This window comes from Anopheles bellator, chromosome 1, assembly GCF_943735745.2.
Source record: "Anopheles bellator chromosome 1, idAnoBellAS_SP24_06.2, whole genome shotgun sequence".
NCBI classification, from domain to species: domain Eukaryota; kingdom Metazoa; phylum Arthropoda; class Insecta; order Diptera; family Culicidae; genus Anopheles; species Anopheles bellator.
The window spans coordinates 27,919,673-27,935,872 of NC_071285.1; the positions used below are offsets into that span (position 1 = coordinate 27,919,673).

Genomic DNA, 16,200 nt, shown 5'->3' on the forward strand with positions numbered 1-16,200 from the left:
CGACGCGCGGGGACGAAGATCCCCGAACATTTTCCTATTCGCCAGTTCGCCACCATTCATCAGCCTCCGAGTGGTTGGAGTGGTTCACACGTTTTTCTTTAGCTCAACCTCGCCGGTTTGCCGGTCGTCCTTCTTTCGCAAAGCCCAAGAAGAAGATGGCACAGCTTCACTAATTTGCGCAGAGCCCCGCACGGGCTGCCCGCCGACATGAGTTTCTCATTTGAGGGAAATCGCAATTCAATCCTAATGGACTAGTCGAGCGCAAACGTTCGTTCGGTGCGTCCGGGTACTTCGGAGGTGGTGACAAACTCGAGATTATTCATTGCGAGCCGTTCGCAACGCCCGGCAACGCCCGGCAACGCCTTGCGCATATCAAGGATCCTTCGCCGTCACCAGCCCGTCAGCGTCGTCAACAACGGGCCTCGGGGGTTCATTACTACCTCTCACACGGTACACCCTCATTTGCGTATGAATTATAAATCACAAATAGGCGCCCCGAGTGTGTGGCAGTGAGTGGAACGCCACCTGTCACCGCGTGCCAGAAGTGTCATCCACCGAGGCCAATATGGCGGCAACCAACGGGAGGTAGAGCCTCCCAAACTCCACGCGTCTGGCGGCCTGCTGACGCGTGATGGGAAATTAAAATTCTTTGAAACGCTTTTTTCCGCCCCTTTTTTTCTGCGGACCAAGCCTGAGAGTGGCCCAAGCCGTTGTCGGCGGCGGTCCCGGCGTTCTAGGCCAAAACACTGGGCGCACCACGCGTTACATCGCCCCAGAAATCCCCGAGAAGATTGTGGAATTCTCCACGCTCGTTCACTCATTAAATTCCATTCAACGTCAGCGTCGCAATTTCAGTGACTTCCTAATGGAATAATCTCATTAGTATCCTTTCGCGTCGCGGCCCTTCGACGGCGACGCTTCTTCGCTTGGCGGCGTGAGACAGACCCCACCGGTTGGCTGGCAACGGAGACGGGGCCCGGAACCAGTTTTTTGTACCGTTTCCATTTTTTCCTTGCTGCCAGTGCCATCCGGGAATTCCTTCCTTGGGAGAAATTATTTTTAACTTAAACTTTCGTCATCTTACAACTCCTTCGCTGGTGTGGGTCCTTTTGTTGGAGGTTTAAATTAAGCCTCCTCTTTTTGCTGCTCACCGACAGCTCACCAATCAAGGCACCTAAAATCAGCCCCCAAATCGTGTGAGGATCCGCTTTTGGATCTCTGTTTCCGTTCAGCAACTATCGGGAAGGCAGGCAGCTGAAGCGCACGCCAGGGTCAGGACAGGAGCCCCGCATAACCCATGGGCCGGTGATGGAGTGGTCCAACAGGAATGTTCCTGTTATGAAATACTTGCAACCTCACAGCGATTCGTTTATACCGCTCTCGAGATGCCAGAGGCCAGGAACACACCCACGAACGGCTCATAACTCGTACACCCGCCCGCTCGGTCTGTGGAATGTGGAATTTAATATTCACGCATTCCAAGGTACCCTGACTGGCCTGGGGCGGCGGGTGAGGGGTCCATGGCTGTCCAACGCAATCCGGCAGCCCATTTGGTCGCCCGAAATCCTAACGAGTAACGAAACTTGGAAACCAATTGTGTTCCACCGGGTCCGGCGTGTTCCCGGAAGTTAGTGTTTGTAGAACGGCTCTCGAGTATCAAGACATTTATTAAATACTTTCCACTAGCCGGGCCCCAGGCTCAGGCGTGCCGAATTCGGAAGGCGTACGACACGTTTGACAAATTCGTTTCAAAGCAATGCTCATACTTGTGTCACGCTGGATTGATTGATACATGTGTGCATGTTACAAGAAGTCAGACAAGAAGTGACCATACAAACATCCGGTCAATTCTGTGCTACAGTTCCTTCGCCATCTACTGCCCTGTTTGATAGTCTATTTCCGTAAGAGACAGGTTAGCACTACGTTTTTCGTGCTGATTCGTATCCAGATGAGAGCTCGATGTAAAGTTTGCGTTGAAAGGGAAGATTTTAAGCCGCTATCTGAATGCAACCAAAATAAGAGTAGCTGGATGATAGCTTTACGGAGAGAAAACCGCTCAAAACCCCGCGTTTATCTTCACGCGGATTTCTCTGTAAGCATTGGTTAATTAAGTAAAGTTTAAAGTCTTTTTAAACATTGAAAAAGCTTTCTACGGTGTATGGCACTATGGACTGCTACACAAAATGCATAAAATTAATTTCCCACTATACATATTAAAAAATTTAAAAAGCTATCCTAACAATAGAAAATATCAAGTACTTGTCAACAATACGCTCTCTGCATCCTTAAATGCTCCAGCTGGTGTCCCTCAAGGAAGTATCCTTGGTTCTTCCCTCTATAATATATTCACGTCCGACATTCCAAAAACAAGAACGTGTGAAGTGGCAATTTATGCTGACGATACAGCCCTTATATCAACAAGCAAGGTAACCAAAAAAGCGATTAAGAACCTACAAAAAATCGTTAATTCCTATAAACATTACTACAATAATTGGAAGATAAAAATCAATCCATCGAAAGTTCAGGCTATATTTTTCCCATATAAATTCAGCAAACGAGTTGTTACCCTACCTGGACAAAATATCATTATAGATAATCAAAATATATCATGGTCCTCTCACCTCAGATACCTGGGGCTACTACTGGGGCAATAAACTTAACTACCGTCCACACCTAGAAATGTTACATAAAAAACTAGACATACTCATCAAACTGCTATACCCATTAATCAACAGAAAATCAAAACTAAACTTTCCAAATAAACTCCATATATATAAAACAATGTTCCTCCCTCTTTTAACCTATGCCTCTTCTCTGTGGTCACATTGCTCCAAAACTAACTTCCAATCAATACAAATCAGACTGAATAAAATTCTCAAAATGATCCTCAATTTACACTGGAGAACACCAACAAATCTCGTTCTAAGCCTCGCTGACACGCAAAGACTATCGATTTAAATTAACAAACTAAAAGAAGGCCTAATCAATAGATGCAATAATTCTATCCACCCAACAATACAAGACCTAATTATCTGAAGTTTTTAAAGTTACCTTAACTATTTAACTTAACTAGTCAACTAGTTGTAAGATGTTTTAAGTTATTAGTTATTAGTTATATGTATGATAAAATGACTCAATGCCACGTGGCATAACGTGTAATTTAAATAGATTTTAATCAAAATATTTTCATTTCAATCATTTTGATACTTTAGAATTATTAAATAGCTGCAATCCCATTGTGGAATATCTCTGTACTCTTACGTAATCAAACATTTATGTATCATAAAGATCCAAAAAATCCTTTAAAAAAAGTAAAGTTTAAGGTTTCGTGTTATAATACTCATGAGCAAAGCTTTATCGATATTTAGAACTTTATGCCTATTCAGTAATCCTGTTCATTGTTGTTTTAAGTTTACTGTTGGGCAGCATTTTTGACGGACTACACGATTTTATCATAAAAAATGTTTAGCGATTAGTTTAGAGATTAGTGGTCAGATGCTGATCGGTGCGATAGGCGAACTTCTCTGAGATCGTCGAATGAAATTGATTTGTTGCACATAAGAAAGTGTTTGAATTTAATTAATTGATATTTAATGCATCTCCGTACATTAAACCTTCGAGTCGAGTTCCTTTACAATCTAATAACGCGTGTGACGTGTCTGACTACTTTCTTATTCTGTTTCCCGTCCAGCGACACCTATTAATAACCCGCAATTAATCGCTGCGTTTCACCCTTTTGCAGAACCTCCGAACGACACGTTAAATCCGATCAGCTACCACAGAATGTTTCCACGACCGTTTCGGCTGTTAGCCCGGTTGGCCAAAAAGCCTGACGGTTGAGGAAGTTTATTGAATTTAAACTTCTTCTTCGGCCACAGAAACAGCTATTCGCCCGAAACGTGGAAGCCGCGGAATTCGCCACGATGCATGCGGTGGTGCACTGTTCTCAACAACAACCCAAAAAAAAGGAAATCCAAAATTAACTTTTCCTCAAAAAGAACCGTAAAGCAAAAGCTTCGCCGATGAGCAAAGATCACGTAGGGATGATAAATTTTCACACCATATAAATCGTTCTCGGGCGCTCGGTCCACGGGGCGAACCACTTCTCGAGAGGACCCTCCATTCCGGCCATAATCTTCACCTCCAGAACCTCAGGCCAGGTAAGTGGGTCAAACGCTGCGGTGGCAGGGATGCGGTGGCGGACCCAAAAAGGGGGTGTGAAAAAATCAGAAAGTTTCACGATTCCGAAACCGATCCTGCGGGGAGAGTAGCATTCAGAAGAAGAAAAAAAGCTCAACCTAACTGCAAGTCAACCAACCACTACCGGCAGGCCCGGCTCAGAATGAACTGGAACCCGGGGAGAAGAGACTGGAAAAGTGGAGCCAAAGTGTATAAAAATATAAGAAACGATGAAACATGAAACTAGAAATGTAATAAAAAAAAACGAAACGGGAAACAGAACCGGGCCAAGCTGGCAGCGAAACTACGAAACTGCCGGCCGCCGGTTCGGATGCTCCAGACCGATCGTAAAAAAACCGGGGGAGCTCAGCGAAGAACAACGAGCGCGAAGCGGTTCATGAAACACGGTTTCGGTTATGCTACCGAGCCCGGCACCAGGATCGTGGATCCGTTTTTTCTGCTGCCATCAGTCTGTTGCTTCCCAGCGCCTCACATTCGGCTTCGCGGCGAAAACTTCGCGAGGCCGGCCGCCGGAGTCCGGCTGGCGACGATTTTCCCGGCTGGGCCGAGGCGGAAAATCGGTTGTACACTTTGCACTTTATTTGGGCCGGCCAATACCCGCCGTCGGGGGCCGGGTTCTGGGGCCGAGAGTTGAACAAGTCGTAAAATAGACAGATAAAAACAGAAGCCACGCTGGGAACGCGTGGAAATAATGTGCTTTCCTTGTGCACGCCCGAAACTTAGGGAGTGTTGTCTCGTCTTTTTTTTTGGGTTTGGAACGGAAGAAAACGGGTGGAACACGGCACCGTGCCATGGCGGGTGAATTGCGTCAGCGAAACACACGGACGAAAGTGGGCTTGAAGCCCTCGATAATGTTCGCAGCATAACTCGGCCACGAACCGAATCGATCATCGATGGGAAGCAGTCGGTGCTTTTCACACTGTTTATGGCAAACACACTGGCCATCGGTGCGCTAATCTAGACATCTCGAGGCATCGTCGACAGCCGAGCAATCGTCTTCGATTTGATCGGTTTGACTTTTACGATTCACTACGATCTTTATTTCTCGATCTGCTTCTGTCGTTGTGCATATGCTTTTTATTCAAACTGAAAGCTTTTCATGTATTTATTTTGTCGAAAATTATCGCAATATTTCAATTAATAGGGAGTCGGGTTCACCATTGCTTGCGCTTTGACAGACATGAAACGATTTTATCAAAACTCCGCGAGGTAACAATGACGAGGAAAATTTTTTCTACCGATATCGCCGTATCGCTTGATATCTTGATGTCGTTACTTGTTACACTTACAACGTGTTAGTGGTGGTCGTTTGATACTTCAAAAGGCAACCGAGGCAGGCAAACTAAAACCGAGGGATCATCTCCGAAACTGGTTTCAAATGTTAAATAACATCAATAAAGAGCATTTTCTTACAATTCCAACTCCGATTTGTCAAATGTGTCAACATTTTTGATAAATGATGTCAACTAATATATTAAAACCATTATTACAATTATTAAAATAAGTTATTCAACAGCTAAACATTGCATTTTGAGGCACCCTTAATTTAAGACTTTTTACATGTAGCTCCAATTGAATTCATCATCCAGAACCATCATATGCAGCTCACGGATTTTGAACCGTCTTCCTACGACTTTGCCGAGCTGGCCATTGGTAAAGTGCCGTGCGTTCTCTAATTTCTTCCAACAGATTACTTGGGCCACGAGTTTCCCTCAATTCGAAGGTACGCTCATTACCATTAGCATCCATGTTCCGGAAGCTGCCAAAAAGCAATTACTTCGGCGGACACGAAACAGCATCAATTGCAGGATTTTTAACGAGGACTTTCTTTCGTTTTCGATTCTTGCCGCAGGATATGCGTCTGAATCAGCTACGTGGAAAGGAGCAAAACAGATTTCCATTTCAGTTCAATTATGCCGAACATCGATTTAACAAAGGTGGAATAAAAATTAAGGAGGAAATGCCTATTTTAAAGGAAGTCAGCCTAAGTGAATATTAATGGTATTATTCCGGATTGGGCAGCGATGTGAAGCAGTTCTGCAATTGCGTTTCCATTTCAGGCATTGTTCATCAGAAATTGTTTGTCAACCACAAATCTTGAATCGAGCCTTCAATCCGACCTTTCAAAAATTGCTGCTTGTGCCATTGTATTAGAAAGGTCCTGGTACTTCTAATCAATAAACTTCAAGTGGAGTAGACTGTAACGTATTCTCCAAGAGTTCCAAATGATTGCCTTGAGTCAAGGAATGCTGGAGTCATGGAAACAATAAACATAACATTTTAAATTGAGACTCCGAAACCTAAAGCAGAGCAGAGTCCAACAGGGCTCCGGGATGACCCGTTCAGACATGCATGCAGGCAGATTGCTCTTTCTTCCCTACCCACAACACGTAGTAAAGTCCCTCCGCTAGGGCACACTTCATCATTAGACGGCATTTTTGGAATTCCGACAAACCGAACCGATTCCCTTTTTTTTCGGCCTTTCTTCTTGGGAGCCACCACACCGACACCCGTTGTAAGCCGACGTCCGATTTATCCGCAGCCAGCAAGATGTTGGCGAGTTGACGCCGAAGAGGCGAACGGGATGAATTATCATCCTGTTTTCTGTTTCCGGCTACCGAGCGTGGGGCCCTTTCCCCGGGACATGTTTTGCCCGGTCCACATGGCGGTGGAGGAAATATTTATTTTCCATTCAGCCGGCGGGACGCCGATTTTATGGTTTCCGCCATAAATTCGGCATTTTTATGAGTTGTGAGTTTGGCCCGGCACAGTCCGGGGCTTTTTATTTAATCTCCATCGGCGTGTGTTGAGAAGTGTGCGGAAATTTGTGGTCGGGTTTGATTCTTGATACTCCAAAAACTGGGGAGGTGGTGGGCGAAAGGACACCGGCATCAGTATCGGAGCGGGCCCGTCCATCGATCAGTTTTCCTTTTTTAGGGTTTTCTCCTTTTGAAATAACAGAACCTTTTTCGATGACACTCGTCCACTTTATGGGGATGCGAAAAATTCAATTCAATTCAAACTTTACGGTGAGTTAAAAATAATAGTAAAAGTAATCAAGAAGAGTGTACCAATTCATCATAACTTTATTGAGCTATGAAATTCGAAATTCCTTCCTTGAGTCAAACCACCAAGCCAATATAATATATAGCCATTTGTGGGAAGATTTGCTATAATCCTCAATAAACCTTTAAATCGATATGTAAAATAGAAAGAAAACCCCACTTTTGAAGAAATTATATTAGCAGAAATGATTGATTACTGAACAATAAATATAAAAGTTTTGAATTATTGATGGAATTTAGTTCAGCTTCTGAGCACTTTTCTTCACGCTTCACGCTGATTTTGCTCTCAACGCATAGAATCGTTAGAGCTGAGCTACCTTTTGCGCGGTAACATCCAACTTACTCCGCTATTGCACCACAAAATCGCCATCCGATTGCCTTAAACAAACACAGACAAATCTGTCCCTTTGCCCGTATCGCGTAACACTTCGGGAACGATCGATCGACAACTCACTCACTCGGTCCGGTCCGCTGTTTCCGTTTCAGTCCCAAGTTTCCCAATCGCCCTTCGCGGTGGAACCCGACTTATCAGCAGCAGATTGTGATAAGCGTTCACCGTTCGCCAACACCAACACAACCGTTCGCGCACAAACACGTACACAGACCACTATTGTCGTCGCGTTATGCTGCGGGGCGTGAATCACTCCGCAAATTCTCACTCTCCCAGAAGCAAAACTCCGCTTCCGTTCCACGAATGCCGATGATCTCACGTCACTCCACATACCACGGACGAACTACATTTTTTTTTCAAATCCCCAGAAACGATTCACTAAACTACGATGATCGATGATGATGATGGTGATGATCGTTCGGTCAGCTACTTACCCACGCCACGATGTTGAAGCAGAACAGCGTATACTTGATGCACGCGATTTGATTCGACAGTCTGGCAACACTTTCGCCTTTGCCTTCGCCGCGGGCCATCGTTCGATTCGTTCAGTGTTCGTGTTTTCCGACAATTTTCACGCCACTCTCAAACCTCTGTGTGCTCCGATTCACGCACGTCACGTTTTTCCCTGCGAAGCACAACCTGAACACAAGAAATTTGCCGACGACGAAAAGTGAAACACGTTCCCCACGGGGTGACACCGATTCTGGACTGCGTATGGGACACCTGTCGTTGGAGCTCGCACCTTTGGGGTGTCTTCGAAGGAACCTGAGCAGCAACAGCCCGATAGATACCGGGACCCCAGGGGCTGCACACCTGATAAGATAAGACCCGGGCCGGGTGGGGCCGGACGAGTTGAGGCTGATACGGGGTCACTCGATTTTCGTAACATTTACGGTGTTTGTGCACGCACGCAACCGTGAGTGCACGCTTTGGGGTGGACACTACACAAGTTACCACTCAGGGTTTAGTACAGGTTTCCGAGCGAGTGGAAGCTACCATCATTCCTGTACTAAACATGACGAAGTGGTGTGATCGTGGTTTAAGGGAACTCTGGATGCGTCATTCAATTTTCTTTACTTCAAATAATTACATGGCCGTGGCCATTGGAACAAAGTTATTATTTTATTAAAACGAAAAGTTTCATAAGAGATAAGAGAGGTAAGAAATATACACTCTGTCAAATAAATACCGGGAATTTGTGATTTTAAAAAAATGCTTTATTTGATTTTCGATTTTTTGTTGCTTAATGTTGCTACATATGTCACTCACTTATGTTGAAAATTTCGGCTATTTTTAAAGCTCAGTTAATTTTTTATAGCTTTTTTGCGTGAAAGAGTTTTGTCTCATCGGTGATTTCTGCCTTCTCCTAAATAAATTGACCACGAAGCGGTACTTTGTTCACATTCGACCAAACTTTGCTTGTCGACGTTTACATCTTCTCGGTCCTCTGAGAAATTTTTGAATCACCGATAAGCACTGTTTTTGGTCTTAATAGCTTCACCATTAGCCACTGTCAACATTTTGAATGCGTCCGCGCTCTTAATTTCGTTTTCTACCCAAAATTTGATATACATTCCTTACCATCCATTTTTTGGAATAGTAACAAATCGCCGATGTACCAAGACACGAGCACAGTAAAATAGCTGTCAAAGATTAAGTGATAATTTAAAATGGACGAGTTTTTCACCATAAGTCACTGACATGTGTAGCAATCTAACGCCACAAAATAATCGAAAATCGAATAAAGCATTTTTTTTTAAAATCACAAATTTCCGGATACTTTATTGTCACAATGTAGATATAGGTCTTTTTGGAGGGTCACTAATACACTCGTATACTTTAGCCATACATTTTTCGAATTGTATTTCGAGTAATTTCGTGCGAATAATTCTTCAGAGCATGTTTCTTACCTTTTGGCTTGTGGCTTTAATATCCAGCAAAACGAACGGGCCAGATGTGACCGAAACCAAAACCCTCAAGCTTCAAGCAAAATTTGCTCTTCACTTAAATGCCCCGATGACTGCAAAAGGTTGAAAATGAGATTCAACCAAAATGTCCAAAGCGATTTCAAATCCCAGCTCTATACTTATGATCTGCTATGAACGTATTCTCATTATATCAGCTGAAATGTTCCAAAACTAATGGATTTACTACAATTCACCAATAACAGTGGATGAAATAGTCTAAGCATCAAAGAAGTTTGTGAGCAAGCAAGCGATTTAGTTTTTGTAATAATTTATGTAATAGTTTTGATGTTTAGATGCTTTTAAAAATTTCCTTCCAGTTAATATTCTCACATACTTTCATTGATTTCTCTTCAATCGCAGTACAAACCCAAACATCTAGGATTTAAATCAGGTAATCTGAGGGTATTGTCTCATTCGTTTCCCAATATTGCACTAGCGGCTGGTTGGAACTTAACTAAAAGACAACATCGGTGTAGGTATATATTTAAAATTTTTATTAAAAATCGGTTCGAGTAGTTCGTACGGTTTAGCTATCATTGTAAAACACGATTGTTGAAAAGTGTAAAATAACAAAAAGTAGCGGAACGGAACGGAGTAGCATCGTCTTATGTACAAAAGAAAGTCTACTTGGCCCTAGCCTAGTGATACGCGGCCGTATAGAGGAGTTTAATAAACGATATGAATAAAAAATAGTTCACAGAAAACAAGAACGTTGTGATGCTCCGTCTCTGCTCTGCTTGCGCCTAACCATGCTACACTGTATACTGAGTATTGATGTCTTCGTCGCTTCGATTAAACTAAATATAATATCGTATCGCTTGTATACTGATTGATTCGTGATGGAAGTTTGAAAAAAAAATAGAAACAGTGAAAGCGATAAACACATAGTAAAACGAAAAATGATGGAAATAAAATAAATTTCGTAACGTTTCCGAAGGTAGATGAAGTGGCGGCAGTAGTTGAAAGTAGTAGTATATTTACAAAAGAAAAACGGAAAGTGGACTCTCCCATCGATATGGAAGCGATGAATCCTTTTCGCGTTGCGCGCGCTCCTCGGCAAGCCCAGCGACATCAGCAACAACAACAGGCCGACGGCGTAGTTGCTGCCGATGCGCGGGGTTCAATAATCGTATAAAATATTTACAAAATTATCCGTTTACGGGTTCGTCCATTACATTCGATGCGACGTCGGCAGGATGGATAATACGCTTATTCTTTTATGCTCCCCTTTTCTGGCGCTCTAAATTCTCGACGATTGCACTTAACTTGAGCTCTATGCACCAAACCTTTTTTTTCTGTTCCGCGCCTCGTAACCGGGGGTGGTATGGTTTTCTTCAAAAACCTTCCGCACGGTTCGACGGGTGGCGCAAAATTATGCGCATCCTTTTCCCGCTGGCGGCCCCGAAAACCCTTGCAGCGAGGAACCCCGGGAGTGACCGAGAGGTGAAGAGCGCAGCAGCCCTTTTTACGTTTTATAGTGCTCTATTTTGAGTTAAATTTAATGCTATTCTTAAGGCAAATTTTATCCACCTTCCGCCGCGGCGCGGCAGTCAGGGGACAGAAAGAAGGGAGAAAAAACGCACGGGGGTGAAAATGTTTCGCCCACTAAACGGAATGGAATATTTTACTGAGGGGTTTTCTTTTCGCTTCGCTTCGCTCCTTCGGACGGGTCAACTTTGATCCCCTTGGCGGAGCAAGACCAGTCAGAAGAAGCAGAAAAAAACATGAGGCGGACGAACAGCCCGTGCCCGCCCGTGGGTCCACCGAAACATGCAAATAACATAAAACATTGCTGCGCCAAACAAACCTTTCAAACGGATTTCGACCGCGCGGCCCTCGGACGGACTTTGGCTTGGGTGAGTCCTGTTTTTTACGGCACGCCGTCCCCGTGTTTGATGCCCGTGACTATTGTTTCGTCCTGCGTGTGGTAAGGCACCGATCGTCCGGTGTCTGTCTGTGGAACGCCAGGAAGATGAGGTTCGTTTATGCCGTGCCGTACTGGGGCAGCATTGATCGTGGGCTGACCGATGGGCGTTGTTGGTTGTTGGGTAGATTGTTGTAGATAAACAGTTAACAGACATCTGGTTCCATCGCTCCGCTCTGTGAGTGTCTGCAATAAAGCAAAGTGAAGAGAGAGAAGCATAAATATTAATCCCATCATTGTTCACTTCTTGCTTGATTTTTTTACTGACTAACATTTGTTAAGTGAATTTCCCTCCACTGTTCCATTTGTTCTAAGTCTTTTAGTGGTCTACTTGTTCTAAGTCAAGTAACAAACATAACTAGAATGTATAAAACTAGTAAAAAAGAGTTCCATTCCTGCCCAAAATAATTAATTTAGCTTAACAAATAAAAGCCAACCAACCAATGACGCAAATGTCCAGTCGCGCACTACGTGGGCCAATAATGATCAACCTTTGGCTTTTTTTGGTGTCTTCTACGGTTTGAATGTTTCTCGTGTTTTGTACCTCTCTGGTCATTTTGATAGCAGTTTTTTTTTGTTCCTGATTACTAACCAATTTCAGCGGCTTTTGGGTTGGTTTTTTCTTATTTTAGAGTTCATATTCCACACCCCAATAAGTAGGTAAGGTTCTCACACTGTCTTTTGCATCTTTATCTACCATGTAAAACATTTTCCGTTTAACGGTTCGTATTACTCGAGTTCCAGCCTTCAGTCCTTCATAGACCATAACGAATGTTAGGTTGATCAGTTAATTATCCCGTTGTACGTTATCTTTTGGATTTTTCCTTAAAATTACATACTCTAAAGTTAATAAATTACAACATTGTCTAGTTAAAAGGGATGGCTTCTATTGTTACATTACATAACTTTATGGATACATGTCTCAAGATCTGTCGAAGAAACCGTTACGAGATAAACGAATTTATAAAGTTTGATGCCCTAAGACTAGTTTCCGAAGAATCCCAGAGAAGAAGCTCCGCAGTAGCTTAAATTGCACTACTTGAACACCTTCTTGGGGCCCTTCAAACATAGCAAAGTTCTAGAACAAGACCAACGTACTGATCGATGAAGCCACTAACAAATTCTTTTCGTGTTCGTTACGTCAGCCACCGACCATCGAAGACCGTTGACTTGCTTATGTGTTACCCAATAATAGACCCCATTATTCGAAAGACTCGAATTTTTGTCGCAAAAACGTGATCTATCCACCGCACGGCTCGTCAATTATCGAGCCCATGTAGTATATAACCTGCCACGCGGCATGGCCCCATAAAGCTTTCAAACCTTCGTCAAAGGCCCCTCACGGGCACTTCCGTGTCCCGCGTGTTCAAGACGGTCCCGGACCGAGAGTGGGTAGGCAGAAAATATATTGCACCTGCAATTTACTGTGTGCATGCACCCTGTGTTGCCGTGTCCTCCGTGTCCAACCTACCGGACCATTATGGCGCCCTCCGACCCGTGCGTTCCGAGCGTGCATAAAATTTATTTCAAGAAGGAACTCGGCAATTGCTGCACCATCCGTTTTTCGAGCCCCCTTCTGTACTTCAAAGCGTTTTCAAAAACCATGTCCAACGAGTCGGGTCGGCTTAGCCCGAGCCACGGAACCACGGAGCTCCTATTGTCGCAGATCACAATCAATGCGAACTTTTCGAGCCGAAGAAAAAGAATTTTGCATAAAACCAAGTAGGAGAGGAGGGATAAAGTTTTCCGTCCGCTCAGAAGGGTTTTCACACACAAAGCACACATAAATCTTGGCGGAACCCAACCCAAGAACGCGCGGCTCCGTGTGGATGGATCTACCGTAAATCAAAGGACCATCATCCGCTAACCCGGGGCCGCGGACTCTGGACTTCAAAAGTGCTCCGGTTTTCGTTGCTTCACGACCCCGTCCAAGGGGTTGGTCGGCGGGATGAAAATTCGCAAACTCCACTTCGTTCGCAGAAAATCGCGTTCCCTTTCTTCGGCACCGGCACCAAGTGTTGTTGAAGCGGAAGCAAATTGCTGCCTTCCGAAAGGGGCGAAGTGATATTTAACCACAAGGGTACAAGGTAAGAGTGCGAAACCCGTCCGGGGGAACCACTGCAAGTGCAGGTGCTGGGAGCGTGACCTACGAGGGCCACCATTTCGCTACTACGACGGGGCATCTAGGGTGGAAAGCTAAACGTTGCGATGTGAAAAAATAGGACGCCCGACTCGACTTCCTGGCCCGACTCCCGGAGCAGACCAATTCACGCAACAATTCCCACCACATTCTGTTGTGGTCTCGGTGTCGCTGGGCAAGTGCACTATGTCCAGCACTTGAGAACCTCGGAACCCCAGGCCCTCGGTGAAGAGTGCCGGGAGGTCGGGTCCGGAGTGTGAATAAAATAATCGAAAAACATTGCGCCCCTTTGGATCCAGCCAAAAAGCCAGCCTCTAACGGGTGTCCCAGTTGCCCATGGCAGACGTTGTTAGGGACATAATGCGGTGGTGTACGCCTCCGCCGAGGCAACGCGGTTGAGAATATACATAAAGTCACACTAATTAGTGTCACTTGACTCGGCGCCGCCAACGAGAGGAGGCACTGCTGCCCTGTTGACAGCTCGTTGACAGCTCGGCGGGCACTCTTTGTTTGGTGTTGTCAGCGAGAAAACAATGCGCCACCAGCCAAGCGGAGCCAGTTTCGGGTCGAACCGACCGACCGTTCGGCCCGTTTGATGTGGTTTCGAAGCATTTCTTGCACTCCGGCGACTCCGGAACTCTTTTCGGGCGAAATTGGAATTCTTCATCCGCTCTTGGTGCGAGTTTCAATTAACGGCGCGGTCAGCCGGACTGGGCTAGGGTGTGGTTTGTGGTGGTTGGACTGGGGACTTGGAACTTTTGGAAGAGACACGCAAAACAGCGGAGCTCAAACTAAATTGGGGAGTTTTGGGGTAGCAGTGAATAACCACCACTCACATTGCGCTATAAATATTGTACGATGGCAGCAGATGGGTCCTTGCCATTTACCATTTTAGTCGGTATTTTTATAACGACAATTGTTTATCTTCATAACCTGAACAAGGGCACCGAGACTCCAGAGCTGTTCAAGCTGTCCTTACGGGCCTCGATTATTCGGCCATATCTGGCAAGGATCGCAGATAGCCTACCGTCCAGTACCGGTGGGAAGTAAACATACTGACCAACTAGTCCGGAAAAAACCTGGCAACACGGAGCCACCATTTAAATGGGCAACTCTTTGCAGATTCTTCAAAACACTTCTCTATGTGTGTTAAAATCATTGCTGTTCAACTCTTCTAAACTCTCAGCATAAACTTTCTTTTAATTAAACTCTGAATAGTTCAATCCCATAAATTGACAAGTTGTAACTAGTGTCGATGTCAATTTGACCTTTTTAATTATATCCAAAATTTTCTATTTGAGGCTTTTGGGCCTCGATGCGTATCAGGTTTTTGCAGCACTCCATTTCTAACTGTTGATAGTTTTTTTTCTGTTTTTTTTCTTAGATTATACTATTTCTGCTTCGCTACTTCAAGTGTGTTTTGATTCAATTTCGGTTGGCTTGTGGTCCTAGAACCAGTCTTAAGCTCCCGTTTTTATTCAAGGACGATTCAATTTTAATTTCGGTATGGTGACCGATATTGGTCAGGTCATTCGAACTGGGATTCTTTCTTTTGGTTCTTTTGAAAGTTTAGTAGGAAAATTAAACCATTGATTTCCATGGCATTCATTGAAGTGCTACTGAGCAATCATTTTCTAGGTATTATCCACATACTTGTAACGATTGTAATGGCAAAAGTGAGTCGCAGCGGAAACTGCATACTGAATAACTGAAGTTGGCATTTACAGCCCATTTGTGACAGCCATATGACTTCGAGTATTTTATAGAATACTTAGATTATTAGATTACAACACGCTCACTTTTGCTGCCGATAGAATAAGAATTGAACGGCTTCAAATCGTTCGAAAGCACTGAGCAATGGTAAATCTCGTTCAACAGCACGCTTTTTGATCCATCATTAGATCCATCATCATTCCATCGTAAATGTTAGGGTCCATTGATCTAAATTAATTTGTTCTTTCTTTTCTACAGCATATTGAAACAAACATAAACTTGAAGTTATCCAATGGAATAGAACTTGAATTGGGAGACTAATGAGAGCTATCGAATCAGACTAACACGAGTACCATAAGGGCAAATATATGCAATCCTCACTTCTTGATGAATGTAATATTGCGAAAGCGGGTCAAAAAGGATATCTCCAATTAGTACCACCTTATCTTATGGAACCGAACTCATGGAATCTCATGGCACTTAACGTATTGCTTCTCATGGAATTGAAAGCATTGCCTCTGGCAAAGTGTCCTACTATAAAACCGATACTTATGAGGTTTGTTAAATTGTAGTACACAAAACTTTTCGACCGAAACCCCCTGATCGTTACGCTTCGAAGTTACACGACGAGGTGAATGAAGTGGCCCAGTCGCTTCTGCCAGTTCAGAAACACGACCCCCCTCTCTAAACGGACCACCATTTTATTCTCTTTTGAGTGACCAGTGGTAGTGACCGGAAGCGAAATACACGCGGTCGACACCATTAACCGAAATCAATCGACGTCTCGACGTTCTCCGCCG

General features: G+C 44.2%; 1 protein-coding gene across 1 annotated transcript in view; it reads right to left on the reverse strand.

The window, feature by feature from the left end:
• Positions 1-8,354, reverse strand: part of LOC131216291 (tetraspanin-2A) — a 44,190-nt gene extending 35,836 nt beyond the window's left edge. The window contains exon 1 of the mRNA XM_058210743.1: positions 8,091-8,354. Within this exon, the coding sequence (XP_058066726.1) occupies positions 8,091-8,189 (99 nt within the window). The 5' untranslated portion in view covers positions 8,190-8,354. The remainder of the gene's footprint in view (positions 1-8,090) is intronic.
• Between the last annotated feature and the right edge of the window lie 7,846 nt (positions 8,355-16,200).